Here is a 27634-nt window from a genome sequence, read left to right as displayed (position 1 = left end):
AAGCTATTTAATTTGAGCATCAGTTCTAATAAGGTACTGAGGAAGTGGAAAGAGGACAACATAGTTCCATTGCACAAAGAAGGCTCTAAGACAGAAGTAGCAAAATATAGGCCAATCAGTATGTCAGGATATTGAAGAAGTTGGTAAAAGACAAAATTCAGGACCAGGTAAACAGAAATATGATACCATATTAAGGAAGCAACATAGTTTTCTAGAGGGAAGGTCTTGACTTAGTAATTTACATACTTTTTTATAATAAAGCAACAATTGAAGTGACTACTCAGTGATACTGGTGATCTTTGCAAAAGCATTCAACAGGAATTCCACATGGATCTCTGCTGCAGGAACTGGAGCAAATGTGGATAGACTTGAAGCTGGTGATTTGGATAGTGGCTGATGGACAGATATCAAAGGGGCGATGTATGAGTAAGTTGTGTAAAGAAGTACGCAGGCAACTAGTGGAGTATCACAAGGCTAATACTTGTTCCTCTGCTGTTTAATTTGTATATTAGTGATACAGGAAATTATTTAATTCAGATCTTTACCAATAATGCATAGCCAGCTTAGGGAGCAACTTGAAGCAATACCAGGGCATAAGAATTTGCAAGGGAAGAATTTACTGTTATTATTATTTCTCAGGTATTTTCATGGAGGCATGATATAAACTTATATATGTTATTAAATGGGCTCTATAAGATCAACACAAAGGAAATATTTGAGTAGATGATGAATAGGAGAGAACTAAAGATCATCCCTGGAAGTTGTGTAAGAGTGTGGTTAGTAAGGGAGTGCAGAGTAGATGTTTTGCTTGGATAGTGGTGAGTGAGTGGAATGGAATGCTAGAAATTAATTGTGAGTGTCCTGACAGTGAACTTGTTTAAGAAGAAGTATGATAGGTTTGTGTACATAAAGGTTAGTATGGATTTTCCACAATGAGTCTTCTGACTCCATGGAGATACTTGCATAATAAGAATAAAGTTTAACTTGGTTTTGCTACTATAAGATAATAGTCACTGCTTTTTGACATGTTTAATTGATGCTTAATTGATCAACAAATCTTTTGATGGTCTGGCTAATAAAAATCATCTTTATTATTATTTCTATCCATTTTATCAAAGTCCTTTTTAATTTAATTGTTCTGACAAAAATCATTCATGAACATGTTTTAGGACTTACCTTCATTACTATCAGGAACAAGATCTGTAGATTTGGGTCTTTCTGAAAGACAAAAAATTTCTCATTTTCGGTTAATAACACATTTAGAAGAAACTGAATACAAGTTATCTATTATGACACAAAATTAAAGCAATCATTATCCAAAAATGTATCAGAAGTTCAAATTATAATTTATAGAAAATCATCACACCAAAGAAACACCGCATAAAAAGTGGCAGAGGTGATTAATAATTGGAAAGGAGATCAATAGGCTACTTTGGTACTATTCAAGAACTATCTAGCAGAAGTGATGTCTTTATTTCAAGGGTCAGTAGTTTAAATAAAGTATCTCTGAAATGGATGAATGAGGGGTTCAGCATGCAACCTAGAGGGACAAGACAAAGGCAGAATATGATGAGCAGTAATAATCAGTTGCATCAGAAGTACAAAGTACTGACGAGGTACAATGGGCACAATTAGCTAATGCGACCAAAAAAAATTCCCAGGAGCTCTTTTGATATTCAACCAACAGAAGAAAAAAATCATTATGGAAGGATGATAATGGTCAGTGAAAATGGTAGGATTACCACCGCAGAGGATATTATTATTATTATTTTTTATTAATATCTGACCTCCATGGAGTCAGAGACTCATCGTGGGAGGTACACAATGTTCATGCAACCATGCTTTAAACTGATTCAATGTGTCTACATTCACAACACACTCAGGCAATGCATTCAACTCACCAACCACTCTCCATGCAAAGAACATGCTCCTCACTCTTCTGCTCCCACTCTCCTTATACAGTTTCCAGGGATGGCCTCTTGCTCAACACCCCTCTCCCAGTCTATGAAAAATCTCTACCATGTCAACCTGATAACAACTTCTGACTTGCTTATATGTCTCAATCATATACCCCCCCCCCTCCTCCTCCTCCATCTCCTATTCATGAGGCTTTACAACTTACATTCTCTCAATCTGTCCTCATACTCCACATTCCAAAGACCACTGACCACCTTTGTGAATCTTCTCTGGACCCTTTCCAACCCAACATATTGGGTTGGAAAGGGTCCAGAGAAGTCACCATGAAAACCCAGTGACCAAATCTGTGCACAATAATCCATATGAGGCCTGATCAAGGCTACAATAGCATCATAACCTCTCTATTTCAGAATGTCAAAGTCCTCTGCATCATTGCTATTATCCGATGTGACATCTTCACAATGTATGCAATGTGGTCCCTTAATTTGAGGTCCATGTCCACCATCACTCCTAGATCTCTCATCTCCTCTACTTTCCTAGATCTCTCATCTTCCTCTACTAAGTTCCCCACCAAGTGTATACTTTGCATCCTATTGTTGCTTACCAAATCTCAAACCTTACACTTTGCAACATTGAACTGATAGTTCCAATCACCTGCTCATTCATGCAATCTATTCAAGTCCTCTTGTAAGGCCATAACATCCTCTTGACTCTGCATTGCTCTCCCCAGCTTTGCATCATCCACAAACAGCTGTATATCACTAGTTAAACCCATCCCAATATCATTAACATATACCGTATTTTCCGGTGTATAAGACGCACTTTTTTACTTTAAAAATTCATCTTAAAAATGGGGTGTGTCTTATATAATGAAGGTAAAGATTGTTTCCTCTTTTCAAAGTCATACGCACTCCCTTTTATGTTCCAAGATCTTTGTAGGCAGTTAATGGTGCAATCAAATTGATGCGTGACCTTCACGTGACTTCTAGCGCGTCATTGGCTAAGAACGGGGAGTCCCTATTCAAGTTTCATAATATCTTATCTGAGTAATCAGTTACCGATGTTTATCAGTATTGAGTTGACGTGTTGAGATATTTTGAGTTCAGTTTGATATTTCCTCGTAGATTTTAGTGATGGAAAAAAACAGGCGACATTCATATACCTCACGTTACAAATTGCAGGTTGTAAAATATGCGGAAGAACACGGGAATAGGGAAGCTGAAAGACATTTTGGACCTCTGCCTACAGAAAAAATGATTAGAACTTGGTGTGGTCAGAAGGAGAGTTTGTACAATTTGCGTAATGAAAAGCGTGCGGAACATGAAAAAATTGCGAAGTGGCCAGAACTAGAGACCTAAGTTTTGAAATGGGTGCAAGAAAATCGGCAAAATGGCATTGCCATTTCAACAAAAATGATTCGTACACATGCAGTCAAAGTAGCCTGTGAGCGCAACATTGAAGATTTTAAAGGTAGTGCGTCATGGTGTTACCGTTTCATGAAACGTACTGGACTTTGTATGCATACAAAAACAAAAATCAGTCAAAAAATGCCAAAAGAATATGAAGACAAAATTATTTCTTTTCATCAATATGTGATTCAACATCGAAAAAATTACAATTTTGAAATGGGACAGATAGCCAATATGGATGAAACGCCCCTAACCTTTGATGTTCCCTCAAATAGAACTGTAGCTGAGAAAGGTGAGAAAAGCATTATGATCAAAACCAGTGGACACGAAAAAACACACTGCACTGTAGTTCTTGCATGTTGTGCTGATGGTACGAAGCTGCCGCCAATGATAATTTTTAAGCGGAAGACTCTGCCTACAGAAAAAATACCAACAGGACTGATTGTACATATGCATGAAAAAGGTTGGATGGATGAAAGTGACATGAAAGTGTGGATAGATAAAGTATGGAAAAGAAGGAATGGTGCACTACTAAAGAAGAAAGCTCTTCTTGTATTTGATCAGTTCCGGGCTCATCTGAAGAATTCAATCAAACAAAAATTCCAAGAGAGCAAAACTGAACTGGCTATCATACCAGGAGGACTTACATCACAACTGCAGCCAGTTGATGTATCTTTAAACAAACCCTTTAAAGTCTTTATGAGGGAAGAGTGGAACAAGTCGATGATGAATGCCAGTGTACATCAGTTAACACCAAAGGGTGCCCTGAAATGGCCATCAATCTCTCAAGTGTGCGAGTGGGTTAAGACATCTTGGTCAAAAATGAATGAACAAACTATTGTTAAATCTTTCTTGAAAAGTGGAATTAGCAATGCCCTTGATGGAAGTGAAGATCATTTCTTATATGAAGATGATGATGATGATGAAGAACAAGAGGAAGAAGAACGAGAAGAAATTAATGATGATAGAGAAGAGTCAGATGACAGTGACATGGGTTTTGCAGGTTTCTGAAAGGTCAGTTTACTATTAAAAATTACCCATTATTTTATCCATTTTTTTTTTTTTAAATCATACTTTAAAGTTTACGTTTTTTCCAGAAAATTGTATTAAATTTCTTGGGTGTGTCTTATACATAAGATGTCTTAAACATCTTATACACCAGAAAATACGGTATATTGAACAACAATGGTCCCAAAACTGATTCCCGCAGTACACCACTAGTGACCTTGTAAAATCTCGATGTAGCTTAAAAATACCAAAGCGCTTTACATCGAGTTTTTACATCAAGTCCCATGAGAATGTTGTAAAAATAACTTGTTTGTCTCTGTATATTTTGTACTAGATATTTTTATAAATAGCACTTTGGAAGTTAACTGTATATACTCCTTTAATAAAAATATTTTAGAGTGTTAAAAACAAAGGTAATGTTTTGCTGCTGGAGCTGTATGTAATAGATCTACATGGCAGCATAAGAAAGGTTGTTTATGAAATTTTGTGTGTATGTGAAAGGCTTACAAGCTCTGCACGTAAATTCAGTCAGAAAGGTTCAAACAACTTTCCAATGGCCGGCAACTTACAATCAAAAGAAAGTGGAGGAGAACAGAAAGCGGGTCGAACTTGAAAGAAGATGAAAGAATCATGTCGAATTCTTCGGGGGTTACAAACTTCACCAAACCGCTTCCAGCAGTTGCAGAGACAGAGCTTCTAGGCTGCAGACAGGCTTCAAATTGCTGAAAGGAGAAGTTCCAATCGCCGGAGAAAAGTTTCCAGTCCAGAGAGAGGGATCCTGATTGACAGTTGGCAGCAGTTCGAGCTATTTCAAGATGGCAGACAAATGAGGCAGTCGTCCAGGCATTTTCAACGAGCCCAAGCAGAGGAGAAAAGGCGAGGCAAATTACCCGAAGCACCTTCGCTCGGAAGATTTATTCTTTTCGCCGTGGGAGAATAACCATTACCGGAGTCCACATCCCGCTATGTTCCCGATGAGATATTTCTGAAGCCAGATTTCCTGAAGGAAACTCAAGATCTAAGATGAGAGAATTGCCTTAGAACTTTTTGTGCAAGACCTTGGACTGAATGTGTGATGCAGAGCTTTTGTAAGTTATATACGTTTGTACAATTCCTCTCATAATGTGTTTTAGTTGGACAATTAAGATTTAGATTAACAGTAACAAGAAGTGTCATTAAGAGAATCTATTGGCATATTTGAAGTTGATATAAAGTTTGTAAAAGTAACTTAACGGAGAGGTAGCTAACCTCTTTTCAAGTAAACTAGGAGTTTAATAAGTGAAATTTGTAAACAGAGAGTAAATAAGTTTTTGAGTTAAAGAGATTAATTAATGTTGAAATAAAAAGGTTCTAACTTATGCTAAAGAATTTTTACAGATGGATAGAAAGCCATCTCCCTAATGTTTAAATTTGTGTATATTTCATAGCATAGTAATGTAAATAAAATGTGTTTTAATTTTTTTGTTAAAAGAGTGCTGCCTGTTTGTTTATTACAACTGCACTGTTTCTAAATTAATCGGACTTGTGAGTGGGAAACTAAGTGAGATAGCTGAAGCATAAAATTAAGTAAAAGAATAGACCATGACTGTTTGTGTAAATTTTTACTGAAGGAAATTGTGTTAGAGAAAGAGAGAGAGAAATCTACCCAGCCGTATTATTGAGTTTTATGCTAATTAAAGATATAAGTGGCGCAGTCCCATTTAAATAAATTTTCTAGTATCTTAGACATAAGACTCGTAGTGCGAAGGGTAGATAAACATAGTACGTAATAACATAAACGAGGAAGATTCTGAGAGAAAGAAAGCACGCACAGCTAAATTAGAATAACGGCAGATAAAGATAGATGATACAGAAAGTACAGAGCAAAAGACATTACAAGTAATAAATTAATAAAGATATTACATATAAGAAAATAAATAATAACATATTTTTACAACCTTCCCCTTTCAGGATACTGCACCCCCATATATAACTTTCTGATACCTATCTGACAGCCAGACACTGATCGAACTCAGAAGTCTTTTATCCATTCCCCATTTGTTTCATTTAATTGCCAGCTTGTCGTGTGACAGTCTCAAAAGCTTTTGCAAAATCCAAGTACACCACTATATCCGTGTGTTGAGGCTTCAGTGCTGTGCAGAATTCATGTTGGAGGTTTAATGGAATAATTATCAGTACTGAGAAAGGATTAAAAATAATTTTAATACTTCCAATATTTCACCTCTGTCACAGAGACATCTTCAGGGATTATAAAAAACTTTTTGTAACAACACACACACACACAAAAGCAATACAGTAATGAGTGAAATTTAATCATTTCTCAGTGCTGATAATTATTCCATTAAACCTCCAACATGTACAACACTGTATGTTTCCCCTATCTAAGGTATTTGTCACCTTGTTATAGTATATAAGTAATTTAGTGAAACATGATCTCCCTTTAACAAACCCATGTTGATAACCACAGAGAATACTGCTGTTATCAACCCATTTCTGTATCCTACTTCTCACCAATCTCTCCAGGACCTTCACCAAACTCCAGATACACAGACCGTCCTATAATTTGAAGCTACATCCTTATCACCACCTTTATGCAGTGGAACAATTTTACCCTCCTTCCACTCCCTTGGAACTTGTGCTGTTGTAAGACTCTTATTAAACAGGCATGCTAACGCTACTGCCAATTCCCTGGAACATTCCCTTAAGATGCATAGTGATATGTCATCAAATCCTATCGCTTTATTGATATAAAGTTTGTTTATTTCCTCAAATACCTCCTGTTCACACACAGTTAACCCGGCATTAGTGAGGTAGGGTGTCACAGACCACAAAGATTTTAAATTGACTAGAACTTTTTAACAACGCGTGGCAGTGAGTCATGCCTCAGTATAGCATCCCCTCCCATAACCTGCTACTCGATGCCATAGATGACAGGCTGTTGCACACAAGCAAGTTTAGTGTGGGACCCCACCTTACCACTTTTGTTACATTTTTCCACCATACTAACGCCGGGTTAAGCCATGCTATGCCCTTTACACTTAAGTTCCTCATGATTCTGCTCTGATCAGGATGAAACACCCTTATAAATTGATCACTGAATACCTCGATAATGTCTTCTGCAGCAGTACCATTCTACCAGTTTTATCCATTAACATCATTTTACCATGATCATTCTTCCTTCTACTTGCCACATATTTAAAAAAACTCTCTGAGATTTTTCTTTGCCTGATTTTCAATTTCTGCTTATGCTCGACTTTTGTTTTCCTTACTAACTGAGTCACTCTCCTGGCTTGTTCTTTATATTCTTCATGTAACTGATAATTACCATTATTCATGATAAAGAGCCAAGAGGCTATTTTTTTTTTTTTCCAGTGGCATAAATTAAGTTAAGGGGATAATAAATCCCTCATCATTTTAAAGCCGGATACGAAACTCGGAGATCGAAATCTATGAGTTTCATGTCGAAGAACTATCAGCGAGTCCAAGCGTAAGTCAACACCTGGGTAGTACAACACTAGGGCAACTCGGAGCAAAGGTGGAGCAAGGTCCATCACTATCCTTAATATTTTACTCGTGGTATACAATTTACCATTGCTGCTAACTAACAAATATTCTTTCACAATTTCTCATGCACTAATAATATTCTGGCCTTCCAATTCCTCTCTCCATGAAACTTCCCGAAGTTGACATCTAAGACTATTATAATCACCTGCTTTATAATTCCACATAAGTCCCGGTCTCTTTGATACTCCTGCATGTGTATTCATTTTCCAAGTCAAAACCATATGGTCACTCTCTCTCCAACTGGTGGGAGAGATGTCATCTCAGTTATAATCAACTCTTCTGATGCTATAACCAAATCCAAAACTCTTGAATGAGCATGATATGGACATTTTAAGAGGAGAGGTAGAAAAAGCAATAGGACGGCTAAAACACAAGAGTCCTGGTAACAATAACATTACTGGAGAAATGATTAAATATGGTGGTGAAAGTATGGTTACAGAAATGCACCAACTATGTAATATGATATGGAAAGAAGGGAAAATGCCAGAGGAGTGGGTGAAATTAATATTAGTAACATTATACAACTACAAGAAAGGAAATAAGCTAGAATGTAAAAATTATAGAACAACTGCCTTGATATGTCACCTTGGTAAAGTGATGATGATCATATTGACAGAAAGATTGAGAACACAATCGGAAGCATACCTTGAAGACGAGCAAGCAGGATTTAGGAAGGATAGAACTACAATTCAACAGATTTTGACAATGAGGTTAATAGCAGAGAAAGCTAAGAGAAAAAACAAAAACATATATACTTGTTTTGTTGATTTTCAGAAAGCATTTGACAGTATTGACCAGAAAGTGACATTAGCAGTTCTGGAATCCTATGGAATTGATAAAAAAACTAAGAGCTATATTAAAAGATGTTTATCAGAATGCAGTTGCAGCAGTTAGAATAGGTGATGATTTGGGGGAAATGGTTTAAAACAAGCAGAGGTACTAGACAGGGAGACCCAATATCACCAAGCATTTTCATCGCACATTTAGAAAGAGCAATGGATAAAATGAAAGAAGATGCCAAAGGAATATCTGTACACGGAATGAGAATTAACAATCTGAGATTTGCAGATGACATTGTTATTATTGAAGAAGACTAAAGAGAACTACAAAAAACACTAAAAACTTAAATGAGAAAGGGAAGAGATTTGGACTTGTTATGAACTTTGAAAAAACAAAGACAATGGTATTTGGTGAGAAGAACATGACACAAAAGATACAAGTGGATGGAACTGATATAGAACATGTAGAACAATTCACATATTTAGGAAGTAAACTGACATATGACTTGGACTGTAAAAAAGAAATAAAGATCAGGATTGCAAAGGGAAGAACAAATCTGAAGGCCATGGATAACATCTGGAAACGTAAAGTGATCAGCCCGCAAACAAAACTAAAAGCACTGGAAACATGCATCTTCAGTGGTGTACTGTATGGATCTGAAACGTGGGTAATAAATAAGGAATCAAGAAAAAGAATTTTGGCATTTGAAAGAACTTGTTACAGGAAGATTCTAAGAATAGGATGGGTACAGAAAATCACCAATTAAGAGCTCTATCAGAAGATACAACCAAAACAGAATCTAATGCAGAAGATTATAAAACGGAAGCTGCAATTATTTGGACACATCTGTAGAATGAGTGAGGACCGGAAGATAAAGACATTTATGTTAGGTATTTTGGATGATTTAAAAAGAAGAGGTAGACCATACAGAGAATAGATAGATGATATAAAAGACTGGTATGGAATGGGTGTACAAAAACTGTGACACTGTGCACTGGACAAAGAAAGATGGAAGAAGATAGTGAAGCAGGCATTAGACATCAACGGGCAGTGAGCCCATGGTTTGTGATGATAATGATGATGATAGGGAGGTGGTTGTGCAATTATATAAAGCACTGGTTAGACCATACTTGGACTACTGTGCTCAGATTTAGTCACCTAGTTTTAATTGTGATGTGGAAACATTGGTGAAGGTCTGGGGATGAGTGAATAAGACACTACTGGGATACTGAACTATTGACTATGGAGTTTAAAGGAATGCAAACTACAGAATTTAGTGGATGGGTGGATAAGAGATCATATATAATAGAGACATTTAAGTTAGCAAGGGGATATCAGATTAATACAAAGGAGATTATAAAAAGATTAGAAGGTAAGAGAGGAAGAACCAGAGCCCATCCCTGGAAATTGTCTAAGAGTGTAGGGAAAACAGGTTTGAGGAGTATATTTGTTACATGAAGAATTGTGAGCATATGAATGCAAGTAGTGTTAAAGATTTTAGTACTATTAAGTGTTAAGGAGTTGGATTCAGCAGACTCATGGTGGGAGGTTCATTCAACTGACAACATAGTTTTAATAATAAGAAGAATCTCAGGTCTTTTCTTTATGCAGGTGATATATACTCCTAAATACACTCAGTACAAGCTTGTAGGATTCCTTAATTAAACTGCATAATCTCAAAACAACAACAACAAAGTCTTGGAAAACAGATAATGGCACTGAAAACATCAGCTATATACTGAATGGACAAACTATAGAACAAGTAAAGAATTTTAAATACTTCGGCATCATTTTTAGCAAAGATAGCAAATTAAATATGGAATTAAACAGCTGAATAAGCAAACCTGATATGGAGGGACTCAACTGAGTAAACATATATGAATAAGAGAAAAATTAGTCAAAATGTTAAAGTAACTGAAAACCATGTTTAAATAAAATTTCACTTATGGATCTGAATGATAGGTTATTATTATTATTACCCCAAGACCTCATGGAGTCAAAGATTCATCTGGGATGTCCTTTTATCACACAAACATCTCATCATACCGTGTCTTAAACACACTCAAACTCCTTGCAGACACCACACCAGTGGCGCACTCAGGATTTATTCTTGGAGGGGCCGAGTGCTCAGGATTTAACCTTTGGGAGCGGCCAAGTTGAGTAAACGTTTTGCGAATATACACTACACATCACATATGACCTATAACTGAGCATCTGCAGTGATCGCTCATTCATAAGTAGAACACAACATAAATAAAAAAAATGAATTTGAATTAGGAAAAGAATTTTGGAAATTTTTCTAGTGTTTTTTCCTTTTCTTTGGGGGGAGCCCCGCCCCTTACCCCACCCCTCTCTGGGTGTGCCACCGCAACACACTCTCAGGCAAGGCATTCCAATCATTCACAACTCTGCACGAAAAAAACCTGCCTCTCACTCCCCTACTCATAACCTCTTTATACAGTTTCTAAGGATGACCTCTGGTTCTCCCCTGATCTCCCACTATTCTCTGTAGAACTTCTCCACCATTGATCTTATAACAACCCCTTACCAACTTGTACGTCTCTATCATATCGCCCCCTCTTCCTCCTGTCCACCAGACTCTACAAATTACATCTTCTCAATCATTCCTCATACTCAACATTCCAGATGTCAGAAACTACCTTAGTCAGTCGCCTTTGGACCCTTTCCAACATCTCTTCATCTTTCTGAAAACCCGGTGACCAAATCTGCACACAACAGTCCATGTGTGGCCTAATCAAAGCCTTATGCAATGGAACAAGAATCTCCCTACTTCTACACGTCAGTGTCCTCTGCATCATTCCCAGAAGCCTTTGTGTTGTCTTCACAATTTTGGCGATGTCCCCTAGATTTTAGATCCTTATCCACTATTACCCCCAGATCTCTTATTTCCTCTACCTCCAACAATATATTCTCACCAAGCATAAATTCTGCATCCCATTTTTGCTTTCCAAATTTTAAAACCTTACATTTTGCAACATTGAACTCACATCCCCATTTTCGTGCCCAAACACTCGCTTTATTCAAGTCTTCCTGCAAGGTCACAACATCCTCACTACTCTTCATGGTTCGTCCCAACTTTGCATCATCTGCAAACAACTGAATATCTCCATCCAAATCTTCACCTATATCATTAACATACAAGTTAAACAGTAATGGCCCTAAAACAGACCTCCTGAGGCACTCCACTAGTGACTTTCCCTTTCCTGGATATCGCACCCCCATACACAACTTGTTGATACCTATCAAATAGAAAGTCTCCAATCCAATGCACTAATCTAATATCTAACCCCATCTGCTCTAGTTTGACTGTCAACTTATCATGAGATACTCTATGAAAATCTTTTGAAAAATTCAAGTATATTACTGTGTATCCTTCTCCTCTGTCCAAGGAAGTAGTCACTTTATTGTAATAAGTAAGTAGATTACTAAAACATGACCTCCCTTTAGCAAATCCATGCTGTCAATCAAAGATTACACCATTATTGTCAACCCAACTCTGGATCCTAGTTCTCATAATCTTCTCCAACAACTTAACCACAACACCTGACACACAGATAGGCCTATAGTTTGATGCTTGAGTTCAATCACCTCCTTTATGAAGTGGCACAATGTTGCCCTCCTTCCACTCTTTAGGAACTTGACCAAGTGCAAGACTCGTATTAAAAAAATATGTCAAGGCAGGTATCAACTCTCTGGCACATTCCTTCAGAATACGCAGTGATATATTATCAAGTCCCACAGCCTTATTTATATCTAGTTTACTCAACTCCCCAAACACCTCTTGTTCACTTACAGTCAGTCTCTCCTCCCCATCATCAACTGCTCTCAATCTCTCCATGAAGTCACATTCACAAGATTGAAAGATCTTTATGAACTGCTCATTAAGTATCTCCACCACACATTCTGCAACAGCTGTCTTTATACCATTTTCTCCAATCAATGTCATCCTTCCAAAATCATTCTTTCTTTTGCTGGCTACATATCGAAAGAACTCCCTAGGATTCTTTTTGGCTTCATTAGTTAACTGCTGTTCATATTTCTCTTTAGCTACTCTCACCCAACAAGTCACCCTCGTTGCCTGGTCTTTGTAGACCTCATGAAATTGGTTATTTCCACTTCTTTTATGCTGCCTCCACAATGCCCTTGTTCTCTGTATCGCATGCTTAATCTCTTTATTCATCCATCTCACTCCTACCTTATTTAACCTTCTCACCCGTGGAATACATTTAGACATTGCATCTATTAGATAGTTTTTGAAAATCCCCCAAGCTGCATTGATCTCTTTTCCAGCTAACTCCTCATTCCACGCTACACCCGCAAGCTGTCTCCTTAGCTCTTCATAATCACCCCCCCACCCTTTGTAGGTTAAAAATAAAACAGTTAATTATAGACTAGAAACCACAGATATATATGAGTGTTTTGAGAAAAATTAGAGGAGTGAAAGATGGCATCAATGCAAGAATCATATTAAAAATGAAGATAAGTAGAATCCTGTCATAAGCATGAAATTGGTAGGTAGATCATATAAGTGGTAGAAAAGATGAGTGATCTGGGAGTGATAGTGAACATGGACCTGAAATTCTAGTACATATTGCTAAAATTGTTAGGCTAGCACAGTGAATTATGACAATGATACAGAGTACAATGGCATGTGGAAGTAAGAATGTTATGATTCCATTGGTAAGGCTTTGATCAGGCTGCATATGGATTATTGTGCAGAGATTTATTAACCTAGTTTTCAAAAGTATGAAGAGATATTGGAATGGGTCCAGTGATGATTGATTTTTTCTTAGAATGGAACATGGTGGATGACTGGAACGTACTGCCTGAGAATGCAGTGAGTATGGTGATTAGTGGTCTCTGCAATGTTGAGCATGAAGACATGTTGAAGGAATGCAATTTGCATTCCTTCAATATGTGTATTGAAGGAATAAAAGGAGACATGACATATAATTGAGGCATATAAGCTGTTAAGGGATTATTACCAGATCAAAATGGATAAGTTTTTTCTTGGAATACAAGGGTGTTATAGGGTGAGGACAAGAGGCCATCATGGGAAGTATGAGAAGGGGTATTAAGAGTAGGTGTTTTGCATGGATTGGAATATACTGGCTCAGAGAGCAGTGGGTATGGAGACAATGAATACATGTATGGCATGATATGCTGAAATGTGTGTGCATCTGTGTGTGTGACAATGGGCATTTCTACGATGAGTCTTTGGACTTTATAGAGATGTGAATTTACATGATTTTGTACAGTGCAGTGTGCGTGTGTGATGTATTTTTCACAAAAATTAAAAGATTTAGTAATCAGGAAATAGTGCACATGCATATTATCCTTCAAAAGATACTTCAAAATCAAAAAGTTGCAAAAGTGGCAAGAGATTAGCAGGGATAATAAGCAGATTATCTGATAAAAAATTGAGATCAAGTGAATAAAAGAGAAAAACAAGGTGAGGAAAAATTGTATGGAGATTCATTGATCAGAGGAGTACTTAATGAAAGTATAAAAAAATCACATTTCCCTGGTACAAAAATTAATTATAACAAGCATGCCATCCAGATGCAAGAAGATAAGGCAAAAGAACTTTTGCTTACTATTGCTATTACAGCTTACTATTGCTGTTAGCAGCAATAGTAAGCTGTATTCCACAAGTGAAGAAGAGGACACAATTTGGTGTAAAGTGGATGACAAACAATATTAAACAGGAACTGCATGCGAAAAAGAATCTATGGAAGAGATATAAGGAGACAGGTGAAGAGCAGATGCATGAAGAATATAAGACACGGGTCGGGAGAGTGACTGGTAGTAGGGAAGATGAAACTGGAATATGAGAAGAGATTGGCCCTAAGATCCAAAAAAAATCCTAGGGAACTTTTTAGCTATGTTGCCAGTAGGAAGAAGAGAAATTATTGTGGAAGAATAGCATTGTGGGATAAAAATAGGAATAGAGTGACTGACGCAGAGGACATAGTAAAATTGTTCAATGAACACTTTATTGGTGTATTTCATCCTGGAGGAGTAAATTTTAATACTACAGGGATAGGGTAGGCTCAAGGTTTAGAGGTTCAGGATGAGAGTGTATTCCAAATACTGAGTACTCTGGATGTCAGTTATGCTGTGGGACTGGATGGTATTTCACCACGAGTTTTGAGAGACTGTGCTAAAAAACTGACAGCTCTTTTGTCCTGGCTTTTCAATGAAAGTCTGGCTATGGGAAAGGTGCCCATGGAATGGAAGGCAGGTAAGATAGTGCCATTGCATAAGGGCAGTAGCAGACCGGAAGTGTCTAATTATAGGCCAGTTTGTGTGTCATCAGTAGTTGTTAAAATCTTGGAGAAATTAGTTAGGGACCGTATACAGCATTGGGCAGATGAGGGTAATGTTATCTCTGAGAGTCAACATGGATTTGTTAAAGGGCGCTCTTGTTTTAGCAATATGCTAGCATTTTATAATAAAGTTACAAGAGCAGTAGATGAGGGAAAGGCATATACTGCCATTTTCTTAGATTTAGCGAAGGCATTAGACAGGGTGCCACATGATAAGCTGATATTTAAGTTGCAGCACATGGGTTTGGGTGTCAGGTTGATCAACTGGATTCAATTTGTCAGGATTGGCTGTCCAATAGGTATCAGAGAGTTGTGTATGATGGAGCAGTTTCAAGGAGGCAGAGGGTTACAAGTGGGGTCCCACAGGACTCAGTACTGGGACCTATATTGTTTAACCTTTATATCAATGATATTGTCAGTGAATTGCAGGGAGGATATTCAGTTGTTTGCAGATGATGTGAAGCTGGGAAGGGTTATAAGAAATAGTGCAGATGTGGTAGTCCTACAGGAGGATTTGAATAAGCTAGACAGATGGGTAAATTAATGGGGGCACCGGTTTAATGCAGCAAAATGTAAGGTCTTGAGGTTTGGGACACATCAATGGGATGCTGCATACTCTATTGGAGGAGCTATACTGGAGGAAGTAGGGGAGACAAGAGAACTGGGGTTGATGATTGATTGATAGAAACCTGAAATTCAGGGGACATATGGCAAAGGTGGTGAAGATAACACAGAGGATTGCTGCAATAATGAGAAGGACACTGACCTGCTGAGATAAAAGAGTTATCATTCCATTGTATAAGTCTCTGATCAGACCACACTTAGACTGTTGTTCTCAGATTTGGTCCCCAGGATTTGAAGGGGATAAATTAACTGTGGAAAGGGTACAAAGACGGATGACAAAGATGGTTTCAGGACTGTACAATTTTGGTTATGAGGATCGGCTGAGGGAATGTGGACTGCAGAGTTTGGTGGATAGAAGAAGGAGAGGTGATATGATTGAGACTTTTAAACTGTTGAGAGGTGGTTACAGGGTTGACACTGGGGAGTTCTTTCGCTTGGTTGAACAGCGGGAAGGAGTAATGACAAGAGGCCATCCCTGGAAGTTACGAAAGGAAACTGTGAGCAAGAAGGTGAGGAGTGGTCTCTTTGCATGGAGGGTGGTTGAACCATGGAATGCATTGCCTGATGGAGTGGTGGGAGCGAGAACAGTCAATGAGTTTAAAGAGTAGTATGATAGACTTTGTGTTTCTTTGGGTGGGACCTCCTTTTGATGAGTCTTGATAGACTTTGTGCTTCCTAGGAAGGACCTCCCGCGATGAGTCTTTTGACACTCCTTGGAGGCCTAAATAATAATAATAATTATAATAATAACTAATTGTTTTTATTAGTACTAAGGATCTAAGAGGTGCAAAGTGTTCTATGAGGGAGGACTCGATGAACAAAGCAAAAAAGAAGAGTGATACAGTAAAGATTTTAAGTTTCCTGCTATGGTATAAAGAGATGATTGAGGAGGATAAGGGTGTTGATAGCAAAGGAATCAACATAGAGTTTGTGTAGATGGAATGATGTAAAATTTGTGGATGTGTGGCCTGAGTTTGATGGAAAGAAGGATTTGTATAATACTGATGGACTGCATCTAAATGATTTTGTTGTTAGGAGTCTAGAAAGAATTTTGTTCACTGAGCATGCTCAAGCACAAATTCAGGAAAACAAGCAATTATGGTGAATGAAGGTGAGTGTGTGTGTGTGTTTGAAGATCCATGAGATGAGTGTGAGAATGACCAAGTGCAGAATCTAGTTTCTCAAGCAACAATATGAATAAAGTGGTCAATGCAGGAATTAAAGATGGTTGGGGACTTAAACGGATGCTGCGATTTTTATATACTAATGCTAGAAGTATCAGGAAGAAGAAGAGGGATGAGTTTTTAGCATTGGTTAGTGCAACTTTGCCAAAAGTTATAGGCATTAGCGAGACTTGTCTAATAACAGATGGTGTAGTTTAGGTTTAGAATTTTCAGAGGAGACAGAGAAGATAGGATAGGGAGAATGGTACTCCTGATGATAGTAGATGAATTGCATCCAAAAAGAATAGGAGATAGGCAGCAGGATAGCAATTTATTTGAAGCTGTCATGAGATCAAGGCCTGTAAGACAAAATATACAGTTGATTGCTGCTAAAGGCATGGGATTCCTGGGATGATCTGGAAGACATGGATCAGCAAATTAGTACAATGAATGCAGGTCAAGTGATAATTATGGGAGACATCAGATATAGACTGGAAGAAAGAGAGATCACATTGCAGGAAGGAAATGGAATTTATACACTTACTAAGAGATAATTACTTGAAGCAGCATGTGATAGAGGGGACTAGGGTTGTGAGAGTATTGGATCTGGTCACAGTATTAAAAGAACTATCCATAATCAAAGTGGGCACATTATCTTGAATTGGCAAAAGTGCCCATGCAGTCTTGACTTGGGAGATTGTAAAACATGAGGAATATTCAGTTAAAAAGGGGTATATATAGAACTACAGGACAAGTGATTATGAGAAGCTTAGGAAGAAGCTCAATGCTGTGCCACGGCATGGGAGATAGATAAGAGGCATCTAGACGAAGCAATATTAAATTGTATACCTAAGGTAAGGAGGGTTAATCAGGTGAGTTAGATGTATAAGTAATGTCATTAATCATGAGATGCAGAAAAAGAAAATGATGTGGAGAGTATATAATGAGAAAGCTGACCAGAAAACTCATGAACAGCACAAGAGTCAGGCAAGAAAGGTGACCAGCATGATAAGGAAAGCAAAATCAGATTATGAGAAGAAACTAGCCAAGTAGGCTAAAGGAAATGCCAAAGAGTTCTTTTGCTATGTGACAAATAAGAAGAATGACTATGGATGAATAACCTTAATGAGTGATGATGATGATCATGAGGTGACAGAAGCAGGTGAAATAGTTGAGTTAGTGAGTGATTAATTTGCAAGGGTATATCATCCAGGTGAGGTTAATATTGTGATATGTGACAGAAACTTATGTGGGAACAGAGGTGGATGAATTTGATGTGCTCAGGGATATTACAGAATATCCATTTAATGCAGTGTGGGATTCCATAGGATATCATCATGTGTTTTGTTGAATATGCAAGGGAACTGGCAATGCCTCTGACTAGGCAGTTTAAGTTAAGTTTCAGCTCTGGTAGAGTTCAAAAAGAATTATTATGTAAGACAAAAATAATTCATGGCATTAAGGAAGGTTCTAAGACTGCAGCAGCAAATTAAAGACCAATCAGTATCTCAGAAGAGGAGTTAAAAGGACTATTATTATTATTATTATTATTATTATTATTATTATGGGCAACTCCAGGAAGTCCTTAGACTCATCGAGGGAGGGCCCCAAATCATGTTTGCCACAACTATTCGACATTCATACAGTATCTATCATGCCTCGCCTTAAACTCATTCACTGTCACAGCATCCACCACAGACTCTGGCAGCCCATTCCACTCATTCACCACTCTAAAAGTAAAGAACCCAGCTCTAACATCCTTTCTAACCACACTTTTGCCCAGCTTCCATGGATGTCCCCTAGTCCTCCCACAACCAGCCCTGTTCTCAAAAATATCTTCTGAATTAATTTTATAGAAACCCTTCAGTAATTTGAATGTCTCAATCATATCTCCCCTCCTCCGCCTATCAACCAATTTTTGCAACCCACAAATTCTCAACCTGTTCTCATAAAGGTTCATTCCACAGACCTGCTATCATCTTGGTCACTCGCCTCTGGATCCTCTCAACCTCCTCCCCATCAAGAAGAAACCTAGGTAACCAAATCTGGGCACAGTAGTCAAGATGGGATCTTATCAAGGCTCGATACAGAGGAACAATAACATGCTTGTCTCTGCTTGTCAACGTATTCTTCAGTAACCAAGTGATTTGATGAGCTGATTTGGCCACTTTTGCAATGTGCCCCCTGAACTTCAACTTCTTATCCACCAACACTCCTAAATCTCGTGCCTCATCAATTACTTGAAGTACAGTTCCACCAATGTAGTAAACTGCTGCTAATCTTTTCATCCCAAAATATATATCCCTACATTTTGCCACATTAAATTGACATCCATTCTCCTTATTTGTCTGTTTGCATATTTGAGAAATGGAGTAAAACCAGGTTTAAAATAGCTTGGTATCTTTAACATTTATTATACCTAAGGTAAAATACTTTCTACATCTTATGAGAACAGGTTGAAGATTTGCGGATTGCAGAAATTGGTTGATAGGCAGAAAAGGGGAAATATGATTAAGACATTCAAATTGCTGAAGGGTTTTTATAAGATTAATTCAGAGGATATTTTTGAGAACAGGACTGGTGGTGGGAGGACTAAGGGACATCCATGGAAGCTGGGTAAGAGTGTGGTTACCAAGTGTGTTAGAGTTGGGTTCTTTACTTTTAGAGTGGTAAATGAGTGGAATAAGCTGCCAGAATCTGTTGTGAATGCTATGACGGTCAGTGAGTTCAAGGCAAGGTATGATAGATACTGTGAGAATGTCGTATAGCTGTATGGATATGATGTTTAGGGCCTCCCTCGATGAGTCTAAGGACTCCCTGGAGTCACCTGTAATAATAATAGTAATAATAATAATAATAATAATAATAATAATATTTGGACCCTGTTGAAAAGATAAATCCAGCCGACAATGGGCAGGTTTTAGACATAGAAAATGTATATCTAAGGGTGGTATGAAGAGCTTGATAGCGAATGGCAACTATTGAAGACTATAGAAACATTTGAAAAAAGTTCAAGAATTCATGGATTTTTTTTTGGAATAAAGCTTTTAAAATGAAAAATGCTGTAAGAGAACAAATGTTTCCAAATTTAACTACATTAGTTAAAGCTGTTGAACCATCATTTGAAATTTTGGTGGTAATTTTGATAATGGCAAATATCTGTTGGATTTCTGCTCAGGACATGGACTGGTTATTACTAACACAATGTTCCAACATAAAAATGTGCTCAAATTCACATTTCTTATTGACTATGTTATTGTTGATAGTGATATTTTCTCTCTGGTGTAGGACACCAGAGTGTACAGAGGATTTGAAATTGGAAGTGATCACCATTTAGTCTTGAGCAGGATAAAATTGAATTTCATATTGAAAAGAACATGTAAGAAAGCTTTAAAGCAAATAAAAGTTGAGTAGCTCTCAGATGTGAACTGTAGAATAAAATGCACAAATATTATTCAAGAAAAAATGAAAGAGTTTCAGAACAGGAAACAAACTTTGGAGATTCAGTGGAAAGCCCTGAAGAAAACACTGATTAATTCAGCCAGAGGCATGTGGTGAGATTGTCTGCAAGGATACAAATATCAGAACTCCATGGTGGACACAGGAAGTTAAAGAGGCAGTGAAGGAAAAGAAGAAAGCATATCAAAAGTTCCTGGCAAATAAGTCAGATTGTGCTCTTAGCGAATACAGAAACAAATGTAAGAAAGCTAAAAACTGTGTAAAACTGGTTAAACAAAAGTCATGGGAAGACTTTGGCAAGAACATAGAAAATAAATATCAAGAAGGTGGCAAGATATTCTGAAGGTTGTTGAAGAAGTTCCAAAATGAAGGAAAGAGTGCTGTAAAAGGAATTAGAGATGATAAAGGTGACATGAAAACAGGAGAAAAAGATATCCTTGAAGTATGGAGTAAAAGTAACAAATGGCTAAATGAAACAAGCAGTGATGACAGCACAGTGGTAAAAAACACTGACATGCAGTAGGAATACTTGAATCCATACTTGAAGTAGAAAAAGCCATCAAAGCTTGAAATGTGGAAAGGCCACAGGAGTAGATGATATTCGACCAGAAATGCTCAAGTATGGATGTATAAAAGTTTTACAGTGGCTGCACTGCATAGTTCAGAAGGCCTGGACAGAGGGACGAATTCCTGATCATTGGAGTAGAGCTCTCATAGTACCCATATATAAAAAGGGAAATAAAACTGAATGTGAGAATTATAGAGGTATTTCTCTACTGAGTGTTCCTGGTAAGATATATGCAAGTATACTTGAGAAAAGGTTGAGAAGGATTGTGGAAGAAAAGCTTGGTGAAAAACAAGCTGGATTCAAGTGAAATAGAGGCTGCCAGGATCACTTTACAACAGACAGTTGAAAAATCATGGGAATATAACAAAGATCTGTATTTAAGTTTTGTCGATCTGGAAAAGGCATATGACAAGGTGCCAAGCTATTCAAAACGCTGCAGTTATATGGTGTTAATGGAGCATTATATCAAGCAATACTAATTTGAGTTGTAAGTCAGTAGTTAGAATTCAAGGAAGTACAGGAGGGTGGTTTAATGTTAAATCTAGTGTTAGACATGTTGTGTCGGAAAAAGTGCCGAGTCACTTTTAATGAGTTATCCTATTTCCGACCCAACATAACGTAATGTTAAAAACCATGGATATGGACATGCTTATGCCTCCAGAAGAAAATGTGCATTTTGGTAACTCAGAACTGTGTCTAACCATTTTCTAGTAGATATTAAGTGAATTTTGAATAACCAATAATTTAAATAGATAATGTTTGTGGATTATTTAACAATGGAAAATTATGTATAAATGCTGAAAGATGTATATAAGATGATATATGTATTGAGCCATGTCAAAAACAGTTCGGAGTTGCAGTGACCAATCGGCTGCCGCTATGTGGTAACGTAGTCACCAAGAGAGGGCGCTCACATTAACTATATAGGTTTCGGTACGCAATTCAATCGGCCTCTTAATTTTCTGTTCCTGGTTCCTGATCCAAGTGCTGTATAGCTGCGAAGCTTGCCACCGTACCCAGCAACATTCTCCCGTTGCTGTATGTGCCACATCGACCGTAACCACAACTAAGGAATGCGGCCAGAGTTCCAGAAAAGAGCCATTGGTTAGTCATGCCAACGTATAAATCAGCGAAGAGGTGAACCGCTTTTGAAAAGAATAGAAGTATGTCGCAGACGCCATAAGAAATATACGGTGAGGAAACCTGGAAGTCTAGTTAAGGAAATTCCAAGAACTACCAGAAAAGCAAGAACGGCGAGGTGCAACTTTTCGTATTAAAATTGAATAATAACCAAAGAGGGTATAGGAACCAGAGGGTTAAGGAGCTCTATATAGTCAACTTCCACTTTGTATCTAAAGAACTGTATTCTTTTGGACATTTCTGTCTATGTCTAAAGAGCAAGTGACACCCTAAGCTTAAGCTGAGCTGGGAGCCAAGATTTCGAACTTTTTATGTTGGAAGAAACATTTTTATCATTGTGTTAAATTTAAATTTGAATATTAACTGAATTTTGGGGGAGGATAAAGCCTGAGCAAAAGAGAGAATATTGTCCCATGTGAAATTTGCAAGACGGAGAACCTCTGATATGCTCCATAATAGGATTGTAGAATGTAATCTATGTATATATGTTATTCCTATATATGGGAACTGAGCAACTCCGTAAGAATTAACCAAGCCTGAACGTAGTTACACAAAGAAGAGTATGAGATTGCTGGCATAAGATTTTAGAGTAAACCTTTTGGATATGTTAATTTAAGAGGTGGGGGGAGAGTTCAGGCTCTTTAGAATTGGAATTTCTAACTAAAGTGTATATATGTACTTGTCTAAATAAATGTATTTCTTTAATTCAAACCTCATGAGTCTGTCATTGTTCTGAGAATTGAGTTACCACTTGTTAAATTTCAGACAAGTAATAGGGGAATCCATTAGCAACTAAGAGAGGGGACCATGACTGCAAACCACTTGATCCCTATGTTGTTTTTTCAGTAGTTTTAAATCGTGTGTCAGAATTTCAGTTGCCAGCTGGCGCAGTTGACTTAAAAGAATATAAATTTGTCGGCAACAGAATAGCTGAGAATAAGTACAATTAGTAAATAACATAACTAATAATAACAAGGCTAGTACGTGACGTGACATAACAGACAAGGATGTACGTTATCCCCTATGTTATTCATTATCTATATGGATCACATTATGAAGGAAAGTGGTATTAAACCTGATATCAAAATTGGAGGTGTTAATCTCAGCTCTTTGCTTTATGCAGACGATGTTATACTTTGAAATAAATCTGCTACACGTCTGCAAGATTCCCTGACTAAATTAAATAACTGTTGTAATAGATATGGTATGAAGGTCAGCAATAAAAAGACAAAGACAATGAAAATATGCAGAAACATTGAAAATATCAAGTGCATTGTGAATGGAGAACTTATAGAACAAGTAAAACATTTCAGCTACTTAAGCACGATTTTTTAGAAGATGGTAAATTAAATATGGAAATAGACAACAGAATCAACAAAGCTGGTATGGTAGGAAGTCAACTGAATAAATTCATATGGAATAAGGGAGAAATTAGTCAGAACACTAAATTAGCTGTATACAGGACAGTGTTCAAACCAGTTTTAACTTATGAATCTGAGAGCTGAGTTAGAAGTAAAACACTTGATCAAAGACAAGAGACCGCAGATATGAGTCCTGAGAAAGATTAGGGTCATGAACAGATGGCATTAATGGCAATATCATATTAAAAATGAGGATATTAGGAAAGAACTTGATATTGTCAGCATTCAGGAATGCTTTAGCAGAGCTAATCTCAGGTGGTATGGTCACTTAAGCAGAATGAAAAAAGAAAGATTAGCAAAACAAGTGTTCTTTGCCTGCTTGGCAGGAAGAAGACACAGAGAAAGACCAGGATAATATGGATAGAATGATATGGTAAAAAGTGCCTTAGAAGACAAAAATATAAGATCTGATAATGGTGATTTTCTTAGGAAGTTAGTAATGATGTAAATTTTTCATGTAGTACTATCATATCCTGTACACCCCTTGAGGGTATATATCAAGAATTTGATGATGATGATGAGTTAAAGTTGTACTGTACTTCCCTCATTCATCAGCAGTAACTGAAATAATACTTTCAGCAGTGACAATAAATAAGAATAAAATAAGAAATCAACTACAAACTCCCTTGATGAATGGACCCCTTTTGACAAAAGAAAAATTGAAACATTCATCAGCTACAGATTTTACTATTTCTGAAGAGTTAACTAATTTAGCAAAATCTGCTAAAAATAACGAATAAATACTTTCAGTGTTTTTCTTGTGAATGGAACCCCTGTATATGTATATATGTAAATAGCATATTAAATAACTGAAAATTTAACATTACATTATTTTAAACACTAAAAATTATATGTTAAATTAATACACATATTAAGTGCTAGAGTTACAACTGGAACTTCTATTATGATGATTGATAACTTAGTTCTTGGACTCACAGATGACTACAGTGAGGTGAGTTTTGACTTTTTTCCTTTTCATTTTTGCCATACATGTGTTAATTTAGAAGTTTTACATTGAGTTCATCTATGATAATATGGTGTAATATCATAAAATGCCTTAAATAGAGTGAAACGAAAGCAAATAAAAATTTAGTACCTTTTTCTTGCATAAGTTGGTATTAAATATTTTTGCTGAGTGGTCACCCTGGGTCTGCCTACTCACTGATGAGACCTCAACAAAGGTCGAAACCGGTCTGTGTAGTGACCCCCCCCCCATAATGTATAACATCGTACATCTCCTAGGAGATGTGTTTTACATTATGGGAAAATACTAAGGATAATGATCAGAGCTTAACCAACCATTACTATGAGTTACCCCTGTCATGAAAGATTTGCTTACCCTTAGATCTGCCAAAACTTTTATAGTTTCTATCTATATTTGGCATGAAACTCTTGTAGTTTCTATATTCGGCTTTGAAATAATGTTGGATTCAATATCCACTTATATTTGAATAGTCTAAGTATACTACTGTATAACTATTTTCCACATCGAGTTCTACTATCACCTTATTGTAATAAATAAGTAAGTAGATTACTAAAACATGACATCCTTTAGCAAATGGAATTTTATAGGATTGTTACAAGAGAAATGTTTCAGCACTTGGCTAGAGGGGGGCAGAACAAGTGGTCATCCATGGAAGTTGAATAAAATGTGTAAACTTGGAGAGTTGTGAATGAATGGAATGGGTTGCCAGAGTCATTTGTTAGCACTTATCTGTAATGGGTTGAAGGAAAGGTATGACATATTGTGTGGATAATTTGGGTGTCGTGTGATGAATCTTCAGACTCCATGGAAGTACCATACAATAATAAGCAAAGCAGTTGAAGAAAATACATTCAGCATACCACAGGTGGCTTGAAACAAGAATTCTATCTTCATACTCTACCTACACTGAAGTATGCAATAAATGCAAAACAACCATCAGCAAAATCATGTCTATAAGAAAATAATAATAATAATTATTATTATTATTATTATAATTTCCACTTTTCATTCTTTCCACCTTTGTTCTTCAGCTTGCCTATTCACTCTTAAGTCAAGACTACATGGTCACTCTCACCAACTGTGTGTGTGTGTGTGTATGTGTGACATCTCAGTCACAATCAGACCTTTGATGTTATGATCAAATCCAAACCTCTTATCCTTATGTTCCCTCCATCTTATGCTGCCTAAAACAGTTTTCCCCCCTCAAGAAATCCAAAAATTAAATTCATTTCCCTTCATACTTTATGCTACCTCATATGCCCAGTTTATATTGCTATTGTTGCAGTAATCATTATTGATCACAATAATGATCTCTTTGACTTGCCAAAATAGTATTTGGCCTAATCATTTCCTTGCCAATACCATTTATATTTCCTGAGCTATAGCAACATTCCACTATATATCTTTCCTATTCACTTCTTCCTCACAACATATACTCTCAAAACCATTTGCATCATTGCCCTTCTGATTCTTTACCCTGAGAGAGCACAATTCATCTCTTACCATGAGTAACACTCCACCACTCCATTTACATTCCTCCTACTGAAATTTATTTTACACTATACACTTTCTATCCTTATCCAAACAGCCTCCTCAGCCAAGTTTCAATGATATCAATAATCTTTGGAGAATTTGAGTCAATCAACACCACAAACAGATCTCTTTATATCCCTGACATTTGTATACAGAAAATCCAGGCATTGTCAACATTTCACATAAACTATTATTACTCTATATAGACTCCACTTGATCCACAATATAATATATACCTCTCCAATGTACTCCAAACATCCATGTATTCCAGACCTTAAAAAACTTCTTTCTACACGTTCTCACTATCATCTCATTCATTATCAATGCTCTTCTGTTCCACTCTGCATTATCATATTGAGGCTACACACTCATTCTCTTCCCTCTCAGACATTATTGATTTACATTTACAAACAATTTAAAATCTCCTGCTACATGATGCATGCTGTCTCTCAGGTCATTCATATCAACCACCACTCTTTTGTATGTTTTCACCTTGCTTCACTGTCATTACCACACTGTCTATCATTCCTCCAGGCAAGTACTCACTTTGCACTCTACTCTGCACACTTTGAATTATCAAATCTCCATACAGGGTATGCCAAACAAATTCAGTCATTCTTCTCTCACTGGCATCCCTGACTTTTTCTGCTTCCACCTCTCTTGACTTCCTCCAATTTCCTCTCTTAATCTCTTCATTCATCTTCTTCAACTTAGTCTTCATGCCATCCATTTCCTTTCTCAGCAGTTCTATTTCTCCCTCCACAATTCTGCTTTCATCCAACATTCACTTACACAATCACAGCCATCTGTCAAAACATTTCTCTCTCTCCCACATTGTCCAAAGTCAAATCCATAGACACCTCTTTCACACTTTCTTCACCCTATAATATGCTAATGGTATTATTCACAGGTCAACATTTACTGTTTCCAGTTCATACTACTGCTGCTAAAGTCAGAGACAGTAACACTTGTGTCTTTCACTGCAAATATTATGTCTCTAACTATAAGTACTTTCTGCTTATAATTTAGGACCAAAGACAGAATTAAATTAGAATTATATATATGAAATCTACAAAAATAAGAATAAAGTGAAAATTTTAGTTACATTTTTACCTTTAGGAATTTTTTTAATGCAAAGTGCTTCACATTCTTTTCTACTTTCAAAACGATTATTGTTACCACTGCATCCCCCATAAATAAAAGATTTGCAGATGCTATCAGTGATGTCATAATACCACTGTGGATAGTAACCACCACAAGGTCCTGAATCTCTAGGCTGAGAGCATATGTCTAAATATAAAAAGTTACAATTTTAATATACTGTAATTATAAACAAAAAAAAAGGTATAGTGAAGAAATGTGTTCAAATTAAGCAGCTCTATAAACTGATATGAAAAGCATTATTACACAAAAGTTCATCTGACTAAAACTTATGTAAAGTTAAAAATATATAAGTTTATATTAATATATTGATTTATCAGAGCTGTGGTAGATGGAAATAGCAAATGAAAATATACAATGATCATAATGTTTGAAGATAGGATTTCTTAGAGTGAAATAAGGCAATCGCTTCTGAATGTGTGCATGTGTGGTGCAAGAAAATTTTCTTTTCTTGGGGGGAGGGGGGAAGAGGGATGGCATTTGTACATTGTGTTCTCTGATTTTATTTTCTGTTTCTCTTTTCTCTCTGAAAATAATAAAAAATTTCAAAAA

The 27634-nt window shown here is 36.8% G+C and overlaps 1 protein-coding gene across 5 annotated transcripts in view; it reads right to left on the bottom strand.

The window, feature by feature from the left end:
• Nucleotides 1-27634, bottom strand: part of LOC150097613 (papilin-like) — a 1184257-nt gene that overhangs the window by 272979 nt on the left and 883644 nt on the right. For all 5 annotated transcript variants that reach the window (XM_090407770.1, XM_090407771.1, XM_090407772.1 and 2 more), the window contains 2 exons: nt 27035-27211; nt 1177-1218 (listed from right to left, as the gene is read on the bottom strand). In XM_090407770.1, coding sequence (XP_090263896.1) covers nt 1177-1218; nt 27035-27211 — 219 coding nt within the window. The remainder of the gene's footprint in view (nt 1-1176; nt 1219-27034; nt 27212-27634) is intronic.

The sequence above is a fragment of the Typopeltis vanoorti genome, chromosome 17 (genome assembly GCF_054136105.1).
Source record: "Typopeltis vanoorti isolate ZY-2024b chromosome 17, IOZ_Tvanoo_1.0, whole genome shotgun sequence".
Lineage (NCBI taxonomy): Eukaryota > Metazoa > Arthropoda > Arachnida > Uropygi > Thelyphonidae > Typopeltis > Typopeltis vanoorti.
The sequence above is the reverse complement of the archived record's forward strand: the minus strand, read 5'-3'. Positions and strand labels throughout refer to the sequence as shown.